General features: G+C 51.3%; 2 protein-coding genes across 2 annotated transcripts; one reads left to right on the top strand and one right to left on the bottom strand.

The window, feature by feature from the left end:
- Positions 1-4,790: 4,790 nt before the first annotated feature.
- LRIT1 (leucine rich repeat, Ig-like and transmembrane domains 1) lies at positions 4,791-14,491 on the bottom strand (the record flags this gene model as incomplete). The annotated part of the gene is made up of 4 exons (XM_082853851.1): positions 4,791-5,764; positions 6,992-7,297; positions 10,136-10,602; positions 14,370-14,491. 4 exons carry the CDS (start codon positions 14,489-14,491, stop codon positions 4,791-4,793), a joined length of 1,869 nt encoding a protein of 622 aa, XP_082709977.1.
- Positions 14,492-18,201: 3,710 nt separating this feature from the next.
- Positions 18,202-27,233, top strand: RGR (retinal G protein coupled receptor; the record flags this gene model as incomplete). Its single annotated transcript, XM_082854189.1, has 7 exons — positions 18,202-18,280; positions 20,001-20,157; positions 21,248-21,369; positions 23,012-23,165; positions 24,580-24,697; positions 26,529-26,642; positions 27,102-27,233. 7 exons carry the CDS (start codon positions 18,202-18,204, stop codon positions 27,231-27,233), a joined length of 876 nt encoding a protein of 291 aa, XP_082710315.1.
- Between the last annotated feature and the right edge of the window lie 244 nt (positions 27,234-27,477).

The raw sequence follows: 27,477 nt of genomic DNA, 5'->3' as shown, positions 1-27,477 counted from the left end.
ATGGGTGATTCTCATTCCAGAGTTCTCTACCAGGTTGGCCAAAATTTTGCCAGCCTTGCTTTGTGGGAAAATGTGATTCAATCCATGGGTATCACAAATGACTAGTGAGTTCTTTTCTCACCCCAAAATAGAAAGGCCTAAAGAGCCCTACATCCCCACAATTTCTTCTCTGTTCATCCCATCCAGCCTCTTTAAATGAATCCAGCTCAACTCAACCTTTCAGTGGTCTGCCGGAAAATTGAGAAGGATGCCCACTGGTATGTCATCTCTGGAATCACTGCTCCTTCTTCTCTCCTGACTCCCTCATCCTCTAGTTTCCTTATTTTGTACATAGGCATAGGGAATAGCTGTGCTGTCAGTTAAAACAGGAGACTAGAACAATTAAAGTTAGCTTGGCTCGTGTCGTTTCTCTTAAACAGCTAGTGGTTAAGTGGTGTCCCTAAACTCAAGAGACTTAACAACAAAGGGAAGGAAGGAGGGAATCTGAGGATATTATAGCCCTATCACCCTTCTGGAAGGATGCTTTTAGGAGCTTGGCTCTTAGGATTTTTAGTAGAGACAGAATCTTGGGGGAGGAGTTACTCTGTTTTTGTGAAATTAATTAGATAAAAATGGCTTCTCAGCAGCAGCTCCCTGGCTTGTCTTAGATTTCCTATCAGTTCAACTGGAAAACGCCCCCTTCCCCCCATCCCCCAATATGATCGGAACTTTGGGAGAGTTCAAACAGAGAACTAGGCAACCTACCAGGAAGCAGATAGGCTGTCCTTCCTCTTTCTCAAGCTGGTGTTTTTCCTTCATTCCTCCACCTGCTCCAACCATGTCTCAGACGGTCTTCTTGGCTCCCTGTGCCTGTGATAGACACACAGAGGACTACATCCCCAAGCCCCCTTGAAACAGGTGGGCTACGTGACCAATATTCAGGCTAATGAAATGTTGGACGAAATAATGTTTTAAAAGCCCCTATGTGATTCTCCAGGTTCTCTTTTCCCTTGTTGCAGCAACTGTTGACATTCCAGGTGGTGAAGTCTTCATCAGCCTGGGTCGCTGAGTGAAGAAGAGAGCAGACCCCTCCCTCCATCCTCATTTCCCACTCACTCAAGTAGACTCTGCGAGAGCAGGAATAAATGTTTCTTTGTTAAGCCACTGAAATCTGAGAATTGTTAGCACAGCATAAGCCTAACCGATCCTGACTACAATGCCCATACAATAAAATATGCTCAAGTACTTGTAAACTCATTTTTGTCTCTCCTGGATTATATGATAGTTAAAACAAAAGTTTCCAGCTCTAGCCCTTTAAACGCACTGCTCACTGAGCCCCTTGACTAACAGCCTAGTTTTAATAGCCACATCCACTTTCCAGGATAAAATTTCTGTTGTCTGCCTTTTGGTTCCCTGTAAGTTTCCATGTCTACATCAAGTGACAGCAGACATACCCTCTGCCTAGGTCAGGAGGAATATAACCATGTTGCAGCCAAAAAAAATAAAAAAGACATGTTGGAGATGTCATGATTCTAACCAACCTCCAAACAAGGCTTCCAAGGGCCACATGCTGTGGGATCACCCTAGTGCAGGCTGGTCTTCAGCATTTGAGAGACTAGAAATTCTTTTTTTTTTAATTAATTAGTTTATTTATTTATGGCTGTGTTGGGTCTTCGTTGCTGCGCGTGGGCTTTCTCTAGTTGTGGTGAGTGGGGGCTACTCTTCCTTGTGGTGTGCGTGCTTCTCATTGCAGTGGCTTCTCTTGTTGTGGAGCACAGGGTCTAGGTGTGCGGGCTTCAGTAGTTGTGGCATGAGGGCTCAGTAGTTGTGGCTCGCAGGCTCTAGAGCGCAGGCTCAGTAGTTGCTCCATGGCACGTGGGATCTTCCCGGACCAGGGCTTGAACCCGTGTCCCCTGCACCGGCAGGCAGATTCTTAACCACTGTGGCACCAGGGAAGTCCTAGAAATTCTTCTCCCAGGATTTTAAGAAGACATTAGGTTTCCAGGGACTGACTCATACTAACCAGATTCATATACCAAAAGACTAATATATAAACAGGACATCATTTTATTTTTTACAGTGTGAATTTGTTTTTTCCAGTGACTTGAATATTCATGAGCACAATCCAGGATGATTCTTCTCTACAAGAGCAAACCAGGGAAGACAGAACACACAAAGAAAGGCTGACATATGGGTATTTGGAGGCTGACCATCTTGGGGGCCATTCCATTCAGACCACCAAGGTAGGTCTTCATGAATCATTGGAAAGTTGAAACTTTCTTTCTCTCTCTCTTTCACACACACACACACACACACACACACACACACACACACACACACGTTACTGGATAAATACTAACACATTCTTGCTTTCAAGTTCCTGATTTTTCTTCAAACAGAGTTCAATAAAACTGCATGTTAGTTGGGTCAATAATTGTTCAGTCTCGATTGGCTCAGCCAATCTTTTAGAGAAAACATCTTTATCATTTCAACAGATGGCTGCTGTCATCCACTGCACTTATATTTGTTCTGATTTGGGGAGTGTCTGTCAGTCTCATATACCAAACAATCAGAGTTGAGTCTTAAGTCTCACAAGGCATAGCAGAAATGCCTTTACAAATCTAGATCAGGGGTTGGCAAACTACAGCCTGGGAGCCAAATCCAGCCTGCCACCTGTTCTTGTAAATAACATTTTATTTGAACTCATCCATGCTCATTAACTTACATATGGTCTGGGGTTGCTTTCACACTACATCAGCAGAGTTGAGTAGTAGTATTGGAGCCTCAAGTATCTCCTATCTGGCTTTCTTTATAGAAAAACAAAAGTGTGTTGACCTATGATGTAGACAGTGGCTTTGTCATTTTCCAACCAAATAATTTCTCTAACCAATAGCAACAGCCCCTAAGTTAGAGTCAGGTGTACCCTACAGGTGATGGGCAGGGAATAGCCATGTATGGAAATCCCACATTCACATGCACTGGTGCTCTCAGGATTCTGATCCCAGGTTTCAGTAGCTCAAAAAAATCCATTTCCATAGTAAAATTGCTGTGGGTCACACTGCAGAGATCAATACTGAACAAAGACCCTCAGCCTGGCCAGAACATTATCAAAGACACGGATCCTCCAAGAAAATCCATCACTGTGCTCTATAAATTATTCAGCTCTTTGGGTTTCAGTTTTCTTGTCTGTAAAATCAAATAGCCCAGCCTTCAAAACAGGTCATTGTGAAGATCAAAATGAGAGAAAACAAGAAAAAAAGTTGTAAGGTTGTCTGTTGTAAGGTCTTTCGTAAATGTGAGAGGAAGTACAGTAACTTTAGACATCACTGCATCACACTGGTCTTTGTATTTAGCAAAGAGTCAAGACAGTATGGTGTCTCTTAGGTGATACTGGGAAGATAGCTTTCTTGCATCACTTGCTGTCCCCAAATTTCCTCAGTTATTACCCAAAGGCCTTGGCACCAAACAGCCTGGATGCTCCTTTCGTTCAAAGCCACTCCTTCAGACAAGACAGAACATTGGCCCTTCTGCTGGGAACGTTTGTCTTCTCCTATGTGCAGAGATGATCTCAGAGGTTTCCCAGCTTTAAGCAAACTGAACAGGAATCCTCCTTTGAAGTGGCTTACTGAGTGACCCAGAAGGCTCTGAGACACCCTCAGGAACCCAGGTAAGTTTCAGTTAGATTCACAAATGCTGCTACACGGGGACAGAGGTGAGCTGTGTGCCAGACAGCATTGAGTGTACTGTGCCACCTGCCACGGAGGGTCTCTCAGATCCCTCCAGCCGGACATTCTGAGAGTAAACGAGCCGTAGTCTCCTGGGCATCATCTAAACTTCTAGAATTTACTGAAAATCAGATGATTATCTCTAGGCAGAATGGCACCCGGAGAAAAAAATGTTAGAATCCACGTGTCCACAGGGAGGGTCTCTGCATGTGTGTGTATGTGGCTGTACAAATGTGGCAAATGCATAAAGAGACTATGTGTGAGTGCCTACGAGTTAGCATAAATGGAATCAAGATGCAGTATAGGAAAGTAGCAAGGACTATCAACTCTGGAATCAAGTGCATGGTCCAATTTCTAGAGCTGCCATTTCCTAGCTGTGTACTTGTGGGCAACATAGATTAGATCACTGCTCAGCAAAATATGTCCTGCCCTACCTCCTGCATGGGAGAACTATCCTTTCCTGCCTTGTTTAAAGTTTAGTTTTGGCCATGAGACTTGCTTTGGCAGGTAGAATATGGGAAGAAATGGCAGTGTTAAGGAGCTTAATTGGCATCACATGTTTTTGCTCATTTCTCTGATATCATCTGACATCTCCATGAAAGAAGCCTGCCCCAGGTAGCCACTGACTCTCCATCCTGAGCCCCAAGTAGGACACACGGAGCAGAGCCACCACAGTCAACCCACTGACCTATGGATTGTGTGAAAATAAGTGCTTTTTGCTGTATACCACTGTAATTTTGCCTTTATTTGTTACACAGCAAAAACTGACTGATACAGGCAAGTTACTTACTCACCCTGTTCCTTCTCCAGGTAAGTGGGGAGAAGAGTGGCGCCTGCTGCAAAGTGTTGTCATAAGAATTCAATGAGTTAATGTATATGAAGCACTTAGAACACTTTCTGGCACATAGTAAGTGCTTATATAAGTGTTAGCTGTTGTTGCGGTGGTGGTGTGTAAATGTATGAGTAAGCAGATACCCAAGAAGGTAAGAGTGGGTGAGCATGGATTCAGGTGTCAGAGTGAGCGCGTGGGAGGCGAAGAGGGAGAGTGGTTGGGAGCAGGCGTGTAGGCACCTGTGTGCACGGCCCTCAGCAGAAGTACTCGTTGATCCGTCTGCCCACCCTGATGCCCAAGGCCTGAGAGTCCAGGCTGGAGTGGGCAGAGAGGAGCCTGTCGGCCTCACTGAGGCTGTGCTGGGACAGCTCCTCTGAGCCATCCTCACTGTGGCCCAGTCTCTCCAGGTTGACGTAGGCACCTGTGGCCTCAGCGGAGCCCCTGGTGTGGCACTTGCGCCAGCGGCTCTGGAGAGCGCTGCAGCAGACGAGCAGCGTGAGGGGCAGGGCGATGATGGCAGCCACACTGATCACCACCACGTTGATGAGCCACTGAGTGGCTTCAGCATCCACCACTTCGTCCGTGGAGAAGATGACGCACTGCTCCTTCCGGGGCACCAGGCCCTGCACGCAGACACACGCCACGTACTTGATCTTGGGCACCAGCCCATGGATGGTGACACTGGTCTTCCCAGGCTGCACCACCATCCGCCGCATGTCGCGCTGCCCAAAGACTGCGTAGAGGACGCTGAAGGATGTTGTGTTCCCAGCCTGGGGGGCCTTCCACACCAACGTCACGCTCTGGTAAGTGTCCCCCACCACCTTGAGAGAGCTCACCCTTCGGGCCTCCTGGGGTCCTGCCTGCACATCCAAGTGCTCTCCTGGGGCCCCCATCTGGAAGGGCTGGAGGATTAGTTGCTCCTTCGTGTTGGGCACAGGGGGCCGAGTGGCTGGGACAGCAGGCTCGGGGATGTGGGGGACATGCCTGGCCACCATCTTGTTGTATGCAGCTGCTTCTGCCCCCTCACCTGTCCTTGCCCACGGTGCCGCTGGGCCCCCACTGTGTTCCGTGGATGTCTGGGGCTCAGAGACGACCAGGGAGATAAGAGTCTCAGAGGCTCCCAGGAAGTTCTTGGCCTGGCAGATGTAGTCTCCAGAGTCAAGGTGGGACACAGCAGGCAGGCCCAGCAGAGTCCAGATCGTGCCGTCACTGGAGACTTCCTGGTGCACTGTGGGGAAGAGGCACGTGTGGGAGAATGAACGGGCCCATCTGCCCCAAGCTTCCTTCCAGGGCCGAATTCACAGCCCCTGGACTGTGTACATTCTGCCAAACACCCTGTTATCCCAAGAACAGACTGGGCATCACTGAACTTTTCTTAGATTAGCCATGGGGATGGAGATCACCTGGGCTCCAATTTGGGGAGACACAGGCTGAGGCATAGTCTAAGAACGATCAGCCTTCTAAATCTGAGATGCTCCCACTGTGTCTCTCAAGGGCCTGAGTTCTGCAGAGCTAACCCGTCCGGGGTGGCAGGCTGATGCTTTGGGAGTATGGTGGGTTGGGTGAACCTGAGGCAGAGGCCCAGCTAGAAGTGCTCTGCACACCCCTGCCTGGCCCCACTGCCACTTCAATCACAGCATCTCCAACTTTCTGTATTACATTAGTGGAGCTCCTTACACAGTTTTGTTTGTACATTGATCTCAAGCCCACAGTCCTAGAGCAACGCTTGCCAACCTAGTTGGGGGAAACACAGAAGAAAGCTGGGAGGGATGGGAGGTGTTCTGGTCAGGTGCCAAGAAATTATTCCTCCTTCACCCTCTTTCTGCATGTAGGTGGGCTGTGACTCCTGCAAACCTCCCCCACCAAGTGCCAGGGATGGACCACCTCTATCTGCACAGCAAAAACGTCACAGGCAGTTCCTCCCTGTACGAGCTGTGTGATGCAGACCAACCACTTAGCCTCGGTTTACTTATACCCCAAATAGAAGGATAATCAGTTTGTTCTTTAAAGTTCAGTGACACCTTGTACATAATACATTTAACACATGAAGCGCTCAATAGATGGTAACTCCTAGCATTAGTTACTCCTAGTGATACCGGCTTCATATTTACAACTTGGAACCTTACTATCAATATTAAATACACTAAGAGAGCATCTTCTACCAAAAAACCAGTGTTTTGCTCCTCTCAAGGTGGGCCCCACGTCTCTGATAGAGTGGCTGGTGGAATATGACAGGACAGGTTGAGATCCATTGTTATTACTGAAGCCACTGTCCCCATGTCCAGCCTCTGGGCGGAGTCCCCCAACTCCACTCAGACAGGGTGGGAGTAAAGAGCCTTGCTCAGCCTACCTCCCTCTCCCTGGCAAACCTGAAACCCCATTCCCCCGCATGTGGGATGATGACCCACCCGCCCCAGTCTGGATCTCAGCACAGCCGTCCCCAGAGCTCACACACCTGTGCCGTTGAGTGGGTGCCCGTTGGCCCTACTCCAGCTCATTTCCGGCCCAGGGACCCCGGAGGCCCCACAGCGTAGCAATACTGCACTGCCTAAGGGGGACCTGACGCTGGCCGCCCCCGGACGGAGCTCCGGACTCTGGCACCTCCTCAGTTCCAGCTGGCTGAAGGTCAGTCCGGCCAGGCTGCGTGGGCTGGCACACCTCAGCCTGGCCTCTATGAAGGCCAGGTTTGGGGCCCAGCCTTCCAGGAGATGGACCAGGTCATAGAGTCGGCAGTCACACACCCAGGGGTTGTCCTGCAGCCCTGCAGGGGTGAAAGGCAGGGCAGGAGGTGAGACCTAGATATTCAGATCCCCAGTCCCAGCCCCCCTTCTCCCCCAGGGAGGACAAGGCACGTTGTGAGCTCAGGGTCAGCAGAACTGGCTTCCAGACTCAGCTCCTTGCTTCACTACAACCTTAAGCCCGGTTCTTCCTCTGGAATGACAGCATTACTCCCGTTTCTGGGTGGCTATAAGCATAAATAAAGATAAATGATATTAAGCGCTGGGTAAGCCATACAGCGTGCCGACAAAATTGGCAGTTGCTGCTGCCACTCTCGGACTGATCCTCTCAGGCTACCGGCCAGGCAGTGGGTATTTCTGCAATAACTGCAATACGCCAGAATCCATCCATTTCTAGAAATGCTTCATGAACCCGACCCCACCCCCCCCCCTTTTTTTTTTGGCCTTGCCTTGCATCTTGCAGGATCTTAGTTCCCTGACCAGGGATCGAACCCAGGCCCCCTGCAGTGGAAGCCTGGAGTCCTAACCACTGGACCTCCAGGGAATTCCTGACCCCTGTCCTCCCAGTATAAGTGGCACTTTCAGCATCACCCCAGCAAAGAGTGTGGCTGTTCTGAGCCATGGTCCCTTTGACACAGGCTCAAAAAGACAAGAGTGAGGATGACAGGGAGTCCAATCTTATGTTATATTCCCAGCCCTCTTTACTTTAAAATTGAACACTTTTATAGAGCTGAAAGCAGGTCACTGCACCTACCCTGTCAAATAACCTTCAACATATAGAGAGGTATTGTGGGTCCTCAGTTCTAAGACACAGTTCCTTTTCATATGTTTGCATTTCTAAATACAAAATGAATGCATTTAATGTGATGTCCTTTCTACCCTCCACGGATTGTTATTAAATTTGATAGCATCGAATCAATAGTATATTATATGTTTGCATACATGTATTTGATACATTTGGAAACGGAAATGTCAAGGGTTGGGGAAGGTGGATTCAGACCTGCTTGTATATCCATGACTCCCGGGTCCTTTAGAGCACTAGCTGGGAAGGCGCTGGCTCCTCTGCTATTCCCCACCCCCATCCCAGCCAGGTGACGGCTACCTTGTGTCACTGGTTAAATGCATTTCCTGATGCATCTGCACCCTAAGAGTCATCACTGCCCAGCTCTGGTGGTGAGCTATCTGACTTCACACAGAATCCCCAAAGAATTGATGCAAATGGCAAAGTTAAAGGGCAATGAAACTTTCACCAGTCAGACTGGCAAAAGTTAAACATTCTGACCACTTTAACTGTTAGCTTCATGAGGGAATAGATGTTCATCCGTCTTGTTCACTGCTGTATCTGCAGCATCTAGAATGGAGCCCACACATTGGCTGGCATTCAAATAAGCTTGCAGAGTGGACACAAGCATGGATGGTCGTGCACAGTACTGGTGGGGGGTAGGAACTGGCACTTTAGAGACTGTGATTAATATTAAAACATCTAACGTGCATACTCCGTGACCCAGCAATTCCACTTCTCAGTTCCTAGTCTAGAGAAACATTTGTCTCGGTGCACGAGGATGCATTGTCAAGAATGTTCTCTGCGGCATCACAGGTGTTAACAAAATAATGGAAACAATTTAAAGGCCCATGAAAGGAGGAATGGCTAAATAAACTGTAGTATAACTGTATGATGGAATATTATGCCAGAGTTTTAAAAAATGAAGTTGATCCATTTGTAGTAACTTACAAAGATCTCCAAGACATATTGCAGGGCAAAAAAAGTGCTGGTTGATACATATATGATGAAATTTTATGCAAAACACACAGCTAAAATTTCTATATGCATGTATGTTTGCTAAAATTTCTATGTGCATGTATGTTTGTATATGCATGTGTATGTAAATGTAAACGATAGGGAACATGCAAATAAACATAACAGTGGCTACTTTTTAGGAGGGGAGAAGGAATTATAATCAGAAGAGGGCATAAAATATAAATATATATATATAGGACATTCAAAGTTGATTTTCAAAGAAACAACGTCTTTCCATGTAAGTACTACCCTATACAATGTCCTTTATCAGGTGACATAGTCTGTAGGGTGGATGGAGCTGGAATGGGCTTTGCTATTCCCCGCTCCACATCCAGGAAGTGAGGGGCTTCCTGGTGGCGCAGTGGTTGAGAATCTACCTGCCAATGCAGGGGACACGGGTTCGAGCCCTGGTCCGGGAGGATCCCACATGCCGTGGAGCAACTAGGCCCGTGAGCCACAACTACTGAGCCTGCGCGTCTGGAGCTTGTCCGCAACAAGAGAGGCCACGACAGTGAGAGGCCCGCGCAGTGTGATGAAGAGTGGCCCCCACTCGCCGCAACTACAGAAAGCCCTCTCACAGAAACGAAGACCCAACACAGCAAAAATAAATAATAAATAAATAAATATCCCCTCCTTGAGAGACTCTCCCAGGCCTCAGGGCAGGAGCTGCCCCAAACTGCTCTAAGATTGCTCCAGCCCTCAGTGCTGGACCTCACATGAGCCAAGGCATGCTCCAGGGACACCTGCCAGGAGGCCTCTCTTCTGACACTGCCCACCCACTCCCTACCACCCACTTTCTGGCAGGGCCTCACCATGATTCCGAACCCCTCATGGGACAAGGAAAAGGGGCAGAGCTGGGGTCTGAACTGCAGCAGTCTGGCTGGGAGCTTGAGCTCCTAAACCTACCTACCAATGTGTGCCTCTCATTCAATCTTTACTCAAACCTAGAAGGCAAGTGTGATTTTCCAGGTAAAGAACTGAGACTCAGAGAGGCTTTAATAAACTTGCCTAAGACCCCCAAGTCTCACTAAAGTGCTTCCAAGTGAAGGATGCCATCTCTTACCTAGGACCAGCTTGACGTGGTGGCCGGGAAGGAAGGGTCCCTTCTGCAGGTGAGTCCAGGTGGTGAGCAGCTCCTCGGGGAGCCTCAGCAGCTGGTTGCTGGAGAGGTCAAGGAAGGTGAGGTTCCCCAAGAAGCGCGCGGCCTCCGGGGGCACAGCCGAGAGGCGATTGGCCTGCAGGTCCAGCAGCCGCAGCTTGGGAGCGTCCCTGAGCGCCGCCCAAGGGAAGGTGACCAGGTGGTTCCCGGGCATGCGCAGCTCACGCAGGCGGCGCAGGCCCCTCAGCATCAGAGCGTTGAGCTCATAGAGCGCGTTGTAGGGCAGCCACAGCTGCTCCAGGCGGCCCAGCGCCTTGAAGGCCTCCCCGGGCACCCTGCGAATGGCCGTCCGCTCCAGGCGCAGGCTGGAGGTGTCCAGAGGGACAGATGCTGGGGGCAGGGTCATGTCAGGGTCGTTGCACACCACTGTCCTGGTTACAGAAATGGGAGTATTTGAGCAAAAGTCCTGTGGGGTCGGAGATTCCCCCTTACTTAACCTCCTTTCAAGAGACCCCCTGGTGCGCATGGCCTCATAGGACACAAAACCCAGACTGCGGTGTGCCCTGGAGGTGGGCTAGTAACAAGGTTCCTTCTGTTTTCTCTTTGGGAGCTTCTTGCTTGCAGAGCCTCTCATAAGTGTCCCAGGAGGGCCATTTGGTCTCGGTCACTGGCCTGAAGGACCTCAAGCTTGAACTACTATGTCCCCTTACAGCCTACACCACCTGCAGTGCACTAAGAATGAATAGTATTTATAAATCCTGAGATCATTTTGTGCATTGCAGTATTGCATCTATGAGTTAAAAGGGTTCCTTTGTTAAATTATAGCTCAGTTTTTGTGACTGCTTTGGCTTTTCTTTATTTAAAAAAATATATATATATAGCAACGGCATCAGAACTGGAAGCCACACACGGGATGCCTCGAGCCTCTCCTGACACTGAGGGACCATGAGATGATCAAGGTGTTTAAAAGCTGGAATTTTGCAGCCCCACAGCTGGATTCACCTCTGGGCTCTTTGCTTGCTGGCTGTGTATCCTTGAGTCTATTATGTAACCTCTATTTTCGTCAGTTTCCCCAGAATAATAGACTCCACCGCACGGGGTGGTTTGGGTGTTTGAATGAGTTCAGGTGTGTACCAGCTCTGCATACCTGTCACCTGTAGAAGCCCGATTGCTATTGACCACTGTTGTAAGTTTCTGCATCCCAGCACTGCAAGTACATCAGGTCAGTCTTACCAGCTCCTTCCAATGCTCCTTCTGCCCAAACAGTGACTTCTTAAACCTCATTCTATTAAGTTTGACACTAAAGCAGATAGAGAGATAACAGGAGGCAGTCCCCGCCCTCGAGGAGCTGACAATGCAGGACTGTGTTAAATGCTATCACTGAGAGCAGCACACACACAGACGGTAAAAAGGGAAAGATTCTCAAGAGAACGAAACTTTGAGTCTGGCCGTGAGGGACCCAGCCCTTGTGCAGCCCCAGTTTTGTCTGGAGGATGTTTCTGCTCACACTGAAGGAGGTGGGGTGGGAGTGAGGTGGGGATATTGTTTAGCTCTGCTAAGAGAGGTTGTTCTCTTGTAAGGTCATAACGCGTTGCTCGTATCATTCTTCCTGACACCACACACACACACACACCACACCACACACACACACACACACACACACACACACACACACACACACACACACGCTCCACCAGCATCCCTCAGCTTAACTTGCATACAGTACTCAAAGTCAGCTGGGCTTGGCTTGCTTTTGTCAATGGTGCCCACAAGAGGCCCAGTTACTTCCGCCCACTCGTATTCATTCTTTAGATACACATGGAACCCCTACTGAGTGACAGAAGAATATCAGACTCACAGCCCCCATCCCCATACAGCTTATAATCCAGCAAAGGAAGAAAAAGCATTGGAGGCAATGATACCTTCAGTGATAATGGAAGCTCGGGTGTTGCAGGGAGGAAGGTCTGGATGTAGGTGGGAGGAAGGGAGTTGATGGGAAAACATGTGCTGGAAGGGGGAGAAAACGGTCAATGGAGGGATCAAAGAAACCGATAAGAGCCAGCACAGGCCAACTGCACAGCTCCTGGTGGGGCAAATCAGGCATGAAGGACAAGGGGACACATCTCTCCAGGTGCCCAGACTCCTCCCCCCCCTCGCAGCCCCAGGAAACCCCAGGACCCACAAGTACACACACTCTGTTCATGATAGGGGAGCGTGGAGCACAGGCAGGTCCATCAGGTGCTCAGGTGTAAGGGCTGGGCCCCCTGAGAGACCCTGGTTAAAGATGGGGTGAGGAAGGTGTCTGAGACACAAAAGGAGACTCTGTCTGACTGCACAGCCTGTGCCCTTGGCCACTGGGGATCTCAGGTTTCCCAACAGCCTTTCATGGCCTCATTCCCCTCATTCCTCACACTCCATGCAGATGGGCCGGTGCCTATCAGCTGTGGGACTTCTGGGCAGGTAGAAATGACGGTGAGAACTCTCGCTTCAGAGGAGGCATAACCAATAGCTGATGTTAGGGGCCCTGGAAACTGCCCTTGGAATTTCATTTTCCATCCTAAAGTCAACCTGCTATCAGAAGCCCTTCCTGGTCCCTGCCCATGGCAGCATCACCAGGTAAGAAGAGTTCTTGAAATGGAACTGAAGTTCTGGGTTCCAGGACCAGCTCTGCCACTGATGCTGTATGACTTTGAGCCCTGTGCTCTCTGTAGGCTGAAAGGGAGGCTCTTTGTCACCCTGGTCACACTGTCCTTGGCCATGGGCTATTCCTGGCCTATTCAGGGCTTAGCCCTGGCTTCCCTTGGGGAGAAGATCCTTACCTCTGATGAGCCATATGAGTTGGAGCATCGCAGCTTTGGGCCAAAAATGGAGCTCTTCCTGTTCTTCAGACCACATGGGGTATCCTTTCTTGGGGGTGCCTCACTTTCTCTACCTCCCCTCACACCCAATCAGCCTGACCTATTGCTAAGATCATTGAAAGAGTTGCACTGAGGGCTTCCCTGGTGGCGCAGTGGTTGAGAGTCCGCCTGCCGATGCAGGGGACACGGGTTCGTGCCCTGGTCCGGGAAGACCCCACATGCCGCGGAGTGGCTGGGCCCGTGAGCCATGGCCGCTGAGCCTGCACGTCCGGAGCCTGTGCTCCACAACGGGAGAGGCCACAACAGTGAGAGGCCCGCGTACCGCAAAAAAAAAAAAGAGTTGCACTGATAACATTGCTGTCCTGATCAGAAGCCATCAGTGGCTCCCCAACGCCCATCTAAGACAAGGGAGAAAGGGAGGATGAAATTCCAGAAGGTTGGAAAGATGGTAGGAAAGACCCTAAACCAGAGACTGAAATCTCTGAGTAAGTTGGGAAATGCAGTGGTCATTAACAGATGGGCTGAAGAGGTCAGAGAAAAGATAGTTTAAAGACTGCCAAAGAGAGATAGGGAATAACCCATGGGGGAAGAGCAAGGGTCCACAAACCACGGGAGCCTTGGGGACGTCCCAGGGAGAGGAGGAGAAGAGGATGGAGATGCTCTCAGGGCTCAGATGGGGAATGAGGAAAGTCAAAGAAGAGGCTGAGGATGGAGGGACCCTTGTTTGCAATGGAATGGGCACTCCTGGCCTTTCTGAGAGCCCATCGAAAGGGGTCAAGGCTGAGGCTCCTGGGGGCTGGGCCAGAGGAGACCCAAAGTGGGAAGAGTATGAGGAATCGGGTGGTCCCATCATGGGTGGGGCAGTAAGAAATACCTGGGATGTGATTGGGTACCCCCAGGAGGTGGGGCAAGAGAATGGAAGAGTCCTGGGAAAGAAGGGGCTGGGGAGATAGAGGATGGTAGGGGGCAGGAGAGAAGGAGAGGAAGAGAAAGCGGTAAGGGGGAGACTTCCTGTGCCCTTAAAGAGGGTTCCACTCACAGGATCCTGGAGGAAGACTCAGGAAGGATTTCTGGAGCTGGCACACCTGTGCCCCACCCCTGCCCCATGTGTAAAGGTACCTGGTACTCCCACTCCACCCCCGAGGCAGAGCCACACCCTGCTGACTGGAAGAAAATGCAGCCCAGACAAGCCCCATGAGACCCTTGGGTCTTGAGGGCCAGGGAGATGGAGGTTTCGCCCCGCCACGGTCCTAGGGCCATGCATCCAACCCCTCCCAGCCCAGCCTAGCTGGTGGAGCCTGGGAGGCTGGGCAACCCCGCCCGCACACCTGGTGCCGTACCTGGCTTTGCTGCCATCGCCCAGTACATGGAGGCTGCAGCTGCACTGAGAAGGGCAGGCGCCCCGGGCCTGCGGGGGTCCTCCGAGGGCCAGGAGCCACAGAATGCCCACCGCCACCCTCATGGCTCCTGGCTCCTCTGTAGGCCAGGCAGGGGCCTGTCCCTTACTGCTCTGTCCTGCTGGCCCAGCAAACCCAGCAGCTGCCCACACCCCCAACTGAAGCCATCGGATAATCATGGACAGGCTGGGGATTAGGGAGGGGAGCCCTGGCCACAGCGGCTCAGCGGCTTATTGCTTCCTGGAATCGCCCAGTCCTGAAGATGGGGGTGGGGCATCCCTTTCCAGAGCCACAGCCTCAGGCCCAGAGCACGTAGGGTCCGGCAGGAAGTGGGCAGCCACCCAGAGGCAAGCGGCTGCTGGACTGCCCTATGCCAGCCAGGCTGCAGCCGCACAGCCCCCACAGGGTGCCTGGGCTCAAAAGAGATGAACGCTGGCCCCTAATAAGGGCCACTGGAAATCCTCTCCAGTGACCCTGTCTTATAGTGAAAAGGCATTGAGATGAAGGTGGCGAAGGCATTAGAAAGAGCCCAAGTGCTGGGCCAGGCCAGCTGGGTTCAAATCCCAGCTCTTCCATTTGCAGGCTGTGACGCCGGGTAAGTCACACAGTCTCTTGTGGCCTCTGTGTCCTTATCTGCCAGAGGGAAGTAATGTTACTCTACTCAGGGTGTTTATGAAAATTAAACAACCCAAGTTTCTCAGACCTTGACAGCCTGTGGGAACAGAAGCTTTCTTGGGAGTAGTAAGTACCCAGTTCCACAGGCACTTCCAAGTACCTGCTCACGGAGGAGCTGGGAAGAATCAGCTATTTGGGGGCAGCCGCAGAGGTGTCTCCCATGGACTCAGGAACTCTCCCAGCCCGCTGGTCAAAGAGCTGCCTCCTGGGGTACCCTGCGGCACCGAGTCTCAGATGACTGCCATCTGAGCCTTCAGGGCATTACCACCAATGCCAAAGGCTTGAGGTGTCTTGGCCTGAGGGTGGAGAGTGCCCCTCCCCTCAAGTTATCTCACTCCAAGGAGGGTCTCAGAGCAGGATCTCCCAGAGCTTTGAGAGAAGCTAAAAGCTTCTGTCAGTTTTTACTGATTGTCCCCTACCCCCAACCTCATCCCACCATAGACATCACCTGTCACTCATTGATTCTTCACGTTTGACTCCAAGGCCTTGCTCTTTGGCCCAGAAAACCCTACCTGGTTCCTATGGCTTTTCCAGAAGGTTCCTCAGCCCGTGCGCCTAGACAAACCTACACCAGTGAGGTGTGACCAAGGCAGATACCTGGGGCCCCGGTATACACACAAAATACCTGTGCCAGGCCTGTTTGGACAATATTGGCTTCCAGGAAACATTGGTTCCCATTCCTTCCTCTCTTCCGATTCAGCCAATGTGATTTTCTCAGTGCTTCCCACCTGTACCTCCTCCTCCCCAAACCAGAAAGCCAGCCCTGCCCATTCCCACCTCTCTGGCTTTTCCTCCTTCTTTTGGCCATACCGCATGGCATGTGGGATCTTAGCTCTCCGACCAGGGATTGAACCCATGCCCGCCTGCAGTGGAAGCACGTAGTCCTAACCACTGGAACACCAGGGACTTCCTGCTGGCTTTTCCTCCTTCTGTTGGGGATGCAACAACCCTGCTCTCTTTTGCCAGCCTAAATTCTAACCTTGGTTCCTGGTCCTGTCCTGCTTTCTCTTCTCCCTTGAAGTCTTTTGCAATCTTGCAGGCATGAACAAAAAAAACCTGACATATGTTGCTGGTTACAGTAATGCAAGATGGAAATCAGGAAAGGCAGGGAACACTCTCTGGTAACTGGGTAATCAAGGAAGGCTTCCAGGAACACGTGGAAAGTCAGCTCAGCCCTGAGGGGTGGTTAGGCTTGGATAAAAGGGCCAACAAGAGGAAAGGCATGGGAAAGGAACATTTACAGGATAAAATGAGCTGCTTGACCAGGAGCCCAGGCAGTAGGAGACTGGGCTTCTGTTCCAGCTCCATCCTTGAATCACTGCATGACCTCAGGCCAATTCTTTACTGCTTTGAGCCTCAGTTTCTTTGTGTGGAACAAAAAGGATGATGGTATCTAATTTGTTCATTTGTGGTAGGAATCATCATAAGATCATTTAGCACAGTGCCTAGCCCTTACTTAGCGAGCTCTCAATAAATATTAGCTATATTACTGGTAGTGTAATAAGGAAGAACAAACCTGACTCCATATTAGATCTGTTTCTTTAACTTTGTTATTCTATTGCTTTGGCTTAGAGTTAAGAACGTTGCCTATAGCCTGAAAGATACAGAATAGCCCATTCTCAAAGCTCTGACCTTTAAGAGTATAACACTTTGCCATTCATAAAGAGATAAAGAGTTGCAGAAAGAGAATAACATTTGTCTTGTTGAAGGTTTACAAGAACATCGTGGCCTGACATAGGTGGACAGCTGCAAGAACAAAGGCTCTGACACTAAGAAGTCTGCAACCACCAACCATGCCCCTCCCTCACCTTGCCTTTAAAAATGCTTTGCTGAAACCCTTCGGGGAGTTTGCGTTTTGAGGGGCACGAGCCACTCCTTCTCCTTGCATGGCCTGCAATAAACCTTTCTCTGCTTCAAACTGATGTTTACGTTTGTTTAGCCTCACTGTGCATCGGGCACATGAGCTTGTGTTCAGTAATGGTAGCACTCTGAGCCTTGGTTTCTTTACCTGAAAATGAATTAAGTTGTTCTGGATTAGTGTTTCTTTTATTTTTCCTTTTCTTTTTTTCTTTCTTTTTTTTTTAGCTGCGCCGTGCAGCTGGTCGGATCTTAGTTCCCCGACCAGGGATTGAACCTAGGTCTTGGCAGTGAAAGCGAAGAATCCTAACCACTGGACCCCCAGAGAATTCCCAGGAATAGTGTTTCTTGACGTAACTGTCACTATAAGCCAGTGTGTAACTTGTAGCAGTCCCTCATTTATAGAAGGCACCACTCTTCGTGGGTCATGGGCCACTTACAAGAAGACAGAAGCCCCTCTGTCCCAATCCAGTGCCTTGGGAGATCTTGTGCTTGCATAACTTAAGTGCTCTATGGGAGACAGGAAATGCAGCCCCAAAGGCTATATCCAACATGTATTCTTCTGACCAAGACTCACACAGGCCAGGGGCAAAGATGCTTACTTTGCAAAAGAGGCAACTGAGATGACCCCAGTGGTCCCGCCTCAGGGACATAGCTAGTTAATGGTTAATGCAGAACCAGAACCAGTCTCTAGTCCCAGTTGGAGCTCTTTCTATGACAGCAAATGACTTCCCAACCAGCATTCTTTCCCCATCGCTTGTGAGAACACACACATGAGCAGGTGGACACACACACATACGTGCACACACATGCACACAGGTGCTAGGCTTGTCAGCACCTGAAAACATGGAAGAGCCTGGCTCCTGACCCGTTCTCAGGCTCAGCTGCAGCTCAAATCCCCCCTTCTGCCCCCATCCCTCCCTGCGTTATGCAACTCTCTTCTAATTTAGCTTTCAGCCATACACCATTTAGATTCCAGGTCCTTAATCCCATGGAGCCGAAATGAATGAGGCAGGACTCCGTGCTGGCTTCACAAAGGTGGCACTGTCTAACTGGTGAATGGGTTCCTTCTGCCCGAGCCAAGAGGACGATTTGGAGGGGCCAGGGAAGGCAGCAAAAAGGAGCTCAATGTCTAGCATAATAACCTGCATGTGCCAGCACGTGGAATGGCCCTTTATAACAGAGGCGCCTGGGCTGGGGGAGCCAGAGAAGAGCTGGGTCAGCGGGGAGAAAGGCAGAGAGAATGGCAGAGTCCGGGACCCTGCCCACCGGCTTCGGGGAGTTGGAGGTCCTGGCAGTGGGAACGGTGCTGCTGGTGGAAGGTGAGCCAGGCAGGAGCCGGGGTGGAGCAGGAACTCGGCCGGGTCCCAGAACCCAGGCCGCAGCTGCAAAGCTGGCAAGGAGAGGTCCCCAAACCCTACTCCTCTGTGCCCGGACCCACGGGGTCTTCCGATGGCTGCACCTGTGGGATGCAGCACGCAGGCTGGGAAGCCAAGAGAGAGAAGCTGGTCAGGCTCAGGGAGGGAGGAACTTTGAGAAGGGGACGTCTGCCCAGGGCATGACCAAGAACCAGGGCTTTTCATGTCTCTGCAGCCAAGAGAAAGTTGAATCCGCTCCCTGGAAGTCCTGCTAAGAATCTCATATAAGATCAGGCCCCTGGTAGGCTCTGGAGGCAGACAGCTCTGCCACTTGCTGTCTGTGTCACTGAAACCAAGACACTTGAGCTCTCTGACCCTTGGTGCCCTGACGTGCCAAGTGGGTGGTGGTAAAGGTTAGATGGGATCAGGGCATAAAGTGCTAGCCTAGATAGACACCCAGGGTTTTCAGTTCATTCATTCCCTTCCTCTCCAGCCTCACATTACTTGCACCATCTCCATTCCCCTGGCCCTAAGGTCTCCTGCTCTAGGGGTGACCTGGGTCCATGAGGTACCAGCTTCAATCCAGAGCCCCTAAGATGCTCACTGAGGCCAGAGCTGGGCCGGCAGGCGCTGGAGTTGGGCCACAGGCCAAGACTAGGTTGATGGGGGCTGCAGCCCCTGTTCAAAGCAGGTCCAGAGAAATAATCAACACATTTTCTCACCCAACAAGAACTGACAGTGGAGAGGGAGCCGCAGCCACCAGGCTGGTCCCAGAGACCCTGGATGCCATCGTCTGGTGGCCGAAGCCCTTTTTCCTCTCCACTGGGAACCCTACAGTCCAGCATCTCTCTAGGTCTTCAAACATGCCTTGAAAGTTTACAGCTTGATGGTTTTGCACGTGCTGTTCCCTCTTTTTAGAATGCTCTTCCACACCTTGTCCTCCTAGTGGACGCTCACAGTTTGAATGCAGGATCCTTCCCCATTCCTCTTTAGACGGGAGAAGCCCAGGTGCAGGGAGCATAAGGGGCGGCAAATGAGTGATAAAGCCGAAGTTCAAGGTCAAGTCTGTCTACCACTGGAGACCACTCCCTTCAAGCTCACCTCACTGCCTGGTGTCCTGGGAAGCTCCCAGTTCTACGTTGCCACCCCTTAGCCAGCGCTCTCCCTGACGTTGTTCCAGAGCCCTTGGAGAAGGCATTCTGGAATTTGAAAAACCTGATTTCCAGTCCCAGCTCCGCCACTTCCTAGCTACATACTTAGGGCAAGCTGGCCAGCATCTCTGAGCCTCGGCCTCTCTGCAGTAAGTGGGGAGGACGGTGTCCAGGTGAAGACTGACTGGGAGGGAGGACCCACATAAAGTGCGCAACACCCTGCCGGGCACGTGATAAGGGCTCAGTGGCTGCCCATGACTGTAATTGTTCCGGCACAAACCATGCTGCACTTTAGCGGACTTCTTCCTTGTCCGTCTTCCCATCAGACCGTGCGTGGGTAGAGGGCAGGGTGTACAGCTCGTGGCTTTCGGTACCTGAGGCCCAGCCCGCTGTGTAGGGGCTTGGCGAGCTGCACTGAGATGGATGCTGAGGGTTTCAGGGAGGCTGCTGAGGCCCCAGCCACCCCATGGCCCCTCATTCTGAGCCCAGGAGGGCCTCTGCAGCCCCGGTGCCAGCTCTCCCCTTCCTTTCAGCTCTCTCCGGCCTCAGCCTCAATAGCCTGACCATCCTCTGTTTCTGCAAGAACCCGGAGCTGCGGACTCCCAGCCACCTGCTGGTGCTGAGCTTGGCGCTGTCGGACAGTGGGATTAGCCTGAATGCCCTCATGGCAGCCACGTCCAGCCTCCTCCGGTACCTGCCCCCTCCGCAGTCCCTGGGCTCTGGGGCCTGACCTCTGGGCACTGGGCAGCAAGCCAGAGACATTCTGCCTACCTGTAGAAGACGATAGGGGAGAGGGTGGGCAGACTGAACTAGGTTAAATCCGATTTCCAGACTATCCCTGTAGAACCCCAGCCGATTTCTGGAACTCAGGAGTTGCTCGGACCTGACCATCAGAGCTGGCTGACTGCGGAGATTAAGAGCATGGGCTCTGCAACCAGGCTGCCTAGGTTGGAATCCTGACTTCATTATTTCTATCTCTCGGCTTCTCCTGTAAATTGCATATTATTACCTAACCCATATGGTTGTTGGAAGTATTGACTTACTATTTGTAAATAACGTAAAACAATGCTTGGCACCTAAGAAGCCATAAATAAGTGTTTGTGAAAGCAAACAGGATTTTGACACGTGTCTAAGACCTTATGTGCAAACCAGGGACTTCCAAAGTGGCCTCAGAAGGTGTTTACCGGATTGTTTTCTTAAGCAGACGGAACATTCCTGTGAAAGCTAGAGCCCCACCCCCACCCCACCGCTGCCTTCCTATGAACACTCAGAGCTGACCAGTCTGTAGGGTCTGAATCAGTGAGGATTCCTGGCCTTGTTCTCCTCCTACCCCTTCCCAGGGCTGGGGAGAGACAACTGAAGCTTCCACCTCGCTTGGCCCATGAGGCTGGGAGCTGGGAGGCCTGGGATCTACCCTCTGTCTTCGTCTTCATCTGCTGTGTGACATTGGCTCAGTACCTTTTCCCCTCTGAGCCTCAGGCACAAGCTCTCCTCCCAACCAGGTTGTTCCATTTCCTGTGATGCAGGCATCTGATCACCAGGGAGACCCTTCAGTCCAACAGAGGTGCCGTGAAGGACCCTGAGCCTGGAGAGTCGGCATCAGGCTCCACCCCTTCACCGCAGCGGCTCCATCTCTAAGGCCCCAGTTTCCTCATAGGAAAAACAGATACTAAAGCCCTTTTCTAAGGAGCTAAGAGTGCCTTCCAAGCTGCTGCTGAGCAGGTGAGGGAGGAAGACAGGGACGGGGGGAGGGATCACTGGTGCCCCGTGTCTCCCACAGGCGCTGGCCCTATGGCTCAGAAGGATGCCAGGTTCACGGCTTCCAGGGCTTTGCAACAGTGTTGGCCAGCATCTGCAGCAGTGCAGCCATCGCCTGGGGGCGCTATCACCACTACTGCACCCGTATGTCTTCGGGTTCCCACAGTGGAGGGACATCCACCTACTGAGGGTGATCAGGGAGAAGGTCTGCTCAGTGTTTCCCAGTTCAGGGAACTGTGGGTGGGTGTAGGTGACCATGAGCGTGGGGTATGGGCACTCAGGAAAGGAGGGGTGGGGAGAGTGCAGGAGAGGTGTTGAGGCACATGCTGGGAAGGCTGCCTGTGCCCCCACTACAGCCTCAGGCCAGTCAGAGGTCCTCTGTGAACTTAGTCTCCTCCTCTGCAGGATGATTTTTATAGCCTACCTCACAGTTTTATTTTGAAAATCAAATGAGATCCTGGATACAGAAAATACCCTTGAAAACAGGCACTGTTGGGAGGCAGAGAGGAGGCGTGTGTGTGTGTGTGTGTGTGTGTGTGTGTGTGTGTGTGTGTAAAACTGGGCATGTGCCTTCGCACCCCACACTTCCATGGAGGCTCTGTCATGAGAAGGCTTCATGAAAATGAGTCTAGCTCCAGATTTTTCAAGCTGTATTGTCAAATTCCATCTTCATAATTATCCATATCAGTGTACCACCTGCTGTGTTATTTTTTTTTCTTAAAAGTGACCCATTTTAAAAAATTTAAACACCTGCTTTAGTCTCATTCTAAAAAATATCTGTGAAATCACAACTTTAGTGTCCTTATAATTATAATATACATTAAAGTAGAAAAACATGTTCACCCATAGACCATTTAGGATAACACTCACCACAGAGATACATAAACATGTATCTGGGGGGCCGTGGCTCAGTTACCACTCACAGCAAACCCCCAGCTTGCAGACTGGGAAGCAGAGGCTCAGAGAAGTTGAGTAGCTTGCCCCGAGTCACACAGGTATAGGGGCAGAGCTGGGATTGGGCATGGCCTGGATGCCTCCAGAGGGAGTCTCTCCCTTTGTCTCCTGTGCTCTGAGTCCTGGAGCTGTGGATTTGCCTGGCACAGAGGCTACTCTGGGGTCCATAGCTAGCATGACCTCAAGACCTGAGCACTTCCCCTTTGGAATCGCAGATCTGCCCTGGCCACAGACACACATGGCCCCCTGCCCTCCACAAATTCACATGCCTCTGTCCAGGCCAAAAAAAAAAAAAAAAAAGCCTTTGTTCTTATCCTAACTCCTATCTGAGCCCCTCCCACCCCATCTGACCTTGGAGCGCCTCTCCCACCACTTCTACCCCATCCCTGTCCCCAAAGCTCCCTCAGACCATCATGCATGCGTGCATACACACACACATGCACTCTCACATGTGCACACGTGAATGCACACCTTCTCTCGGCCTTAATATAGAGCAGTTAATCCCTGTCCCATGGGCCTCTGGATCAAAGCCCTTCCCGTGCTGGAGGGCACAGGTGAGCAGCACGAAAACAGGGAAGAGGGAAGGGGGGGTGTTATAATAAAAATTATCTCTTTTATTCTTCATAACAATCTTCTGAAGCAGGGAGTATCATTCCCACTTTGTGAAGGAGAAAACTGAGGCTCAGAGAAACTCTTAATTGCCCGAGGCACTATGCTATTAAGCATCAGAGCCAGCAGTTAGGGACATTCTGCATGACCATAGAGTCCATTATTTTTCACTCTGCCAAGCTATCTCCTCCTCTCAACCACCCTCCTCCTGTGTCCCATGCAGGCAGTCGACTGGATTGGAACACGGCTGTCTCCTTGGTTTTCTTTGTATGGCTGTCTTCTGCCTTCTGGGCAACACTGCCCCTCCTGGGCTGGGGACACTATGACCGTGAGCCGCTGGGGACATGCTGCACCCTGGACTATTCCAAGAGGGACAGGTGAGGTGAGGGGAGCAGCTTCGAGGCTCCTTTCCATGGGAGTCTTGGCTTTGAGTCTATAGGACAGCAGTGTCAGCTGAAAATCCAAATGGGGACATGTCAGCATTTGCCAGACAATCTCAACTCCCTAGACATGATACCCACTAAGGAAAGCCCATTCCAAAGACTGGCCAAGTGATGGGAATGTTATGCAAACTGGGGTGCAGATTTGGGCCACAGAAGGGGTCCTATCCGGGGAGCTATTGGCCTGTGTTGGTTATAACATTCACTGAGCTCCATGCCCCTTTTCCACCTTTAGTACAGTCAGATGTCCCAGCTCTGACTTACCAGCTTCTACAGGGAGTCATATCCTTGGTTCGATAGCGTCAAAGAATGTTAAGGTCTTTGCATTGGAAGGGACCTCCTTGGCATAGAGTTCAGTTCTCGGAATTCCTTGAGCGTCTGCTGTGAGCCAAGCCCTGGGCCAAGCCCTGGAGAGACAAGAATAAATGCATGATGGAGCCTACCTTTGTGGGCCACACATCTAGTATACTGCCAGGTCGACCTGGCTCTGGGGAGTCCGGAGCTCCCTCTAGGGGCTGCCTTGGGGAAGGACCACATGGGCTTCAGCCCCCCTCTTGCTTCCACTAGAGCCACATTGCATTCATCTGTTACATGTTTATTCATGTTTACTCATAAAGCACCTGCATTGATGACCCGTTTCCCTGGTCAAACCCACTGGAGAACCCTGGGTCTTGTCTAATGCCCTTCAGGGCATTCCTTGCAGGTATTTCCCCAGCTGGTGTCCAGTTCTTCTGGCAGCCCTCCTTCCCACTCCTCCTTAGTGGACAGCACCCAGGTGACATGGTCTTCCCTTCATGGAATGGCAGCCTACCTCCCTGTAACTCCCACCTGCTTCTGGGCAGCCCTCTTGTCTCCCTGTGACCACTACCTTGGACCCCAGGCTCTTCTCTGGTCCCTTCAATGATTTCTTCAGTGATACAATGTCCAGTCTCATCCACAGGGTCCTTCCAAACCCCTATGCCAGGAACACTCCTTGCATGAGCCTTCCTCCTGGTCCACTGACATCTCCATTTGGGAAACACGTTTCCCAAACTAAAGTGTCCCGTTCTCTATGCTTGGGGCACATACAGAGAGCAGGGCTGAGCACCTGAACAGCCCAACAGCAAGTTAAAGAAGGACTGTCCCTCATTCCAGCTCCCTGGCTCCTAAAGGCAGTTTCCAGGAGGACCTAGTAGCTCTCTGGTTCCGAGGGGAGTTCAGCTGGGACTCGGGAGCACCCACACTCTGAAAACACATCTGATGGGAGCAGTTCCGTGCACCTGACTGTCTAGAGCAAAATCTGGTGGGCTTTCTAGGGTAGCTGATCGTCTCTGAGAGGCAATCCTGACTCCTCCATCCCCTCTGTCTGCAGAAACTTCATCAGCTTCCTCTTCACCATGGCCTTTTTCAACTTCCTCCTGCCCCTCTTCATCACAGTCATATCCTATCGGCTCATGGAGCAGAAACTCGGGAAGACTGGCCGTCCTCCGGTAAGGATCAACACCTAGAGCAGGAGAAATCTCTCTGTCCCTCTCAGGGACACCAGGGAACATGAATGATGCGACAATAACCAGGGGTTCTCTGTGTTTTCAACGATCAGGAAAGAAATCCAGCTTTCGTACATTGAGCATATGGGGTGTTAGGGCAGAAACACACCTTCCCCATTGCTGGGGATCACCAAGACCTGGGAGGAAGTATCAGAACTGCTCAGACTTACCCAGACCCCGTAACTCTGAGAGCCAGGGTGCCCTACCGGACACCATCCTTGCTGTTACACTTGCTCCTTCCCAAGAATGTGAGGGTTGGCACAAAATTACATGCATTTGAAATGCTACTTGTAAATTGCTTCAAGATGTTTCATTGAATCACAGGCACAGGCTGTTACCCACAACATAAAACCACACCTGAAAGCACATTTGTCCAAGAAAAACAATTGCATCAAAATAAGCCCTCCTGGTCATTTCTCAATTTCTGCATTAATATTCTCTTGCCACGATTTTCCTTTAACTTTAGCAACTGAACAGTCTCTAGCAGATGAGTCATAAGAAGTACCAAAAACTCAGAAACAAAACAAACCAAAAAACCCAGGTACTAATGTTACTTTATGTGCATTATGTCATTTCATCTTTGCACCCACCCCCCGAGGAAGGAAGGTTTTACTGTCCCGAGGTCACAGATTAGAAATTTGAGGCTGAAAGGGGTTATTAGCTAAACAGCTCAAAAGCCATGCAATTAGTAATAGCAGAGTTGGATCAAACCCAGGTCTGGGACTCCACCACTCAAGTGGGCAATCGTAGTATATAAAAGAAACACTCTCTGCCACAATCTGCCACATTTTTTTTTCTTTGAATTGGAAAAGCACTGTACAAATCGATTTTAGCTGTGGACCCAGGTTCCCCTGGTCACAGAAGGAGGGCGAGGGCTGTGCTGCTGCTTTCCCGCTCATCACCGCCTCCACGGTTGTCCTCCTCGCTCTGCCCTCCCCTAGCCCTGCCTGGGTGCTCAAAGTCGCCACATTTTATTGGAGGTTCAATCGACCAGGAGACAAGGCTGCCACACGGATTTTTCCGTGTTGACTTTAAACCATCCGTTTCAGTAACATCAGCAGAGGTCGCCACGCATTGTCCCAGGGACCACGCCTGCGAGCTTAAGTCACCTTCTTTGTTAAAAGGCGACATGGTCAATAAGAAAATAGGCACTGATTTTTAGCGTCAGGATTTTAACCTCTGAATGTATGTGGGGAGCTGGAATTTAGCGAGTTCCACCCTGAAATTAGAGCGCAAGTCGTGCGCTCTGTGGCCTGTGGCCACATGTGGTACCACATCGCGTCCTGTGGCCACATGTGGTACCACATCGCCTGCTGCTTGATTCTATCTCACACGGCGGAAAGCGGCCCCTTTGAACCCAGGACTGGTTGACCTGCAAGTTGGCTGCAGCTACTGATGGCCAGCTGGTTCTGGGGCTGAGTTGTGAGGGTAGCGCAGCTTGAGGACCCTTACGCACACATTCACACTCACAGACCCCCTGGTTTCTCAGAACACAGACCAGGAAGGAAGCTCATTATCCACGCCAGTCCCGGCCTCCAGTCAGGCATTCTCAGGCCACTCTACAGACAAGGCAGCTGAGGTCAAGTAAGCTTGACCGAGAGGCCTAGGGTCAGGCATCTTAAACAGAAGAGAGATTCATCTGGTCCCAGGTTCCCCCACAGGCTCAGCATCTTCCCACAGCCCTGCCGAGTGCCGACCTGGTTCCTGGACCTCACGGGGCTGCCGACCACCTAGAGCAAGTTGATGCCTCCCTCCTTTACCCATGTCTCCCCAGGTGAACACCGTTCTGCCAGCCAGGACGCTGCTGCTCGGCTGGGGCCCCTACGCTCTCCTATATCTGTACGCAGCCGTTGCGGATGTGACCTCCATCTCCCCCAAGCTGCAAATGGTACAGACACAGCCAGTACCCAAAGCTCTCTCCATCTTTGTGCCTCTGTTTCACCCCATCTCTCTTTCTGGCTTTATGGCCTCCAAGATAAGCTCTCTCTTTCTCTTTTCCTTTGAACATTCATAACTCACTGGGTATTAGCTTGTCCCCTGGTGACGCAGGGCCGCTGCTCGACATGGCCTAGGCCTATGTGAGATGACAGGGACAGCCAGCCAGATGGTGACACGTACCCTCTGGGACCAGGGGCTGAGATTGGTGCCCAGAGGATTGTGATTCCATGCATCACCCACCAACGTATGTCACAGAGAAGGCTTAGAGGTTGCAGAATCAAGATAAGGACAGATGCTTGGCGGCTGGGGGGATGTCGGGGCGAGCATGGGGGACTGCAGTCACCAGTTGGGACCATAGAGAGGAGCAGAGGCTCTGAAACTTCTCTCCTGGACTTTTCTGTCACAACAGGTGCCCGCTCTCATTGCCAAGGCTGTGCCCACGGTCAACGCCATCAACTATGCTCTGGGCAGTGAGATGGTGCACAGGGGAATCTGGCAGTGCCTCTCGCCGCAGAAAAGAGAGCAGGACCGAGAGCAGTGAGCCTCTCCAGGGCGCTGCTCAGACCCAGGCCCACCCTGGCCACCCTGGACTGAGCCCCTCGCAGGAGGCTGCCCGGGAGTCCTGTCCAGCAGCCTCAGGAGCCCCGATGGGCCTGTTGAGCCTGGCCCGAGGCTGGACACCGGGGATTCAGAGAGAAAGCAAGCTGCGTGGAAGGAGCCGGGACTTTGGAGCCAGACAGACCTGAGTGTTGGTCATAGCGGTCCCCACGGAGGCTGAGAGATCT

This window comes from Leucopleurus acutus (assembly GCF_964270905.1).
Source record: "Leucopleurus acutus genome assembly, chromosome: 14".
Lineage (NCBI taxonomy): Eukaryota > Metazoa > Chordata > Mammalia > Artiodactyla > Delphinidae > Leucopleurus > Leucopleurus acutus.
This window is presented reverse-complemented; position numbering and strand designations above follow the sequence as displayed.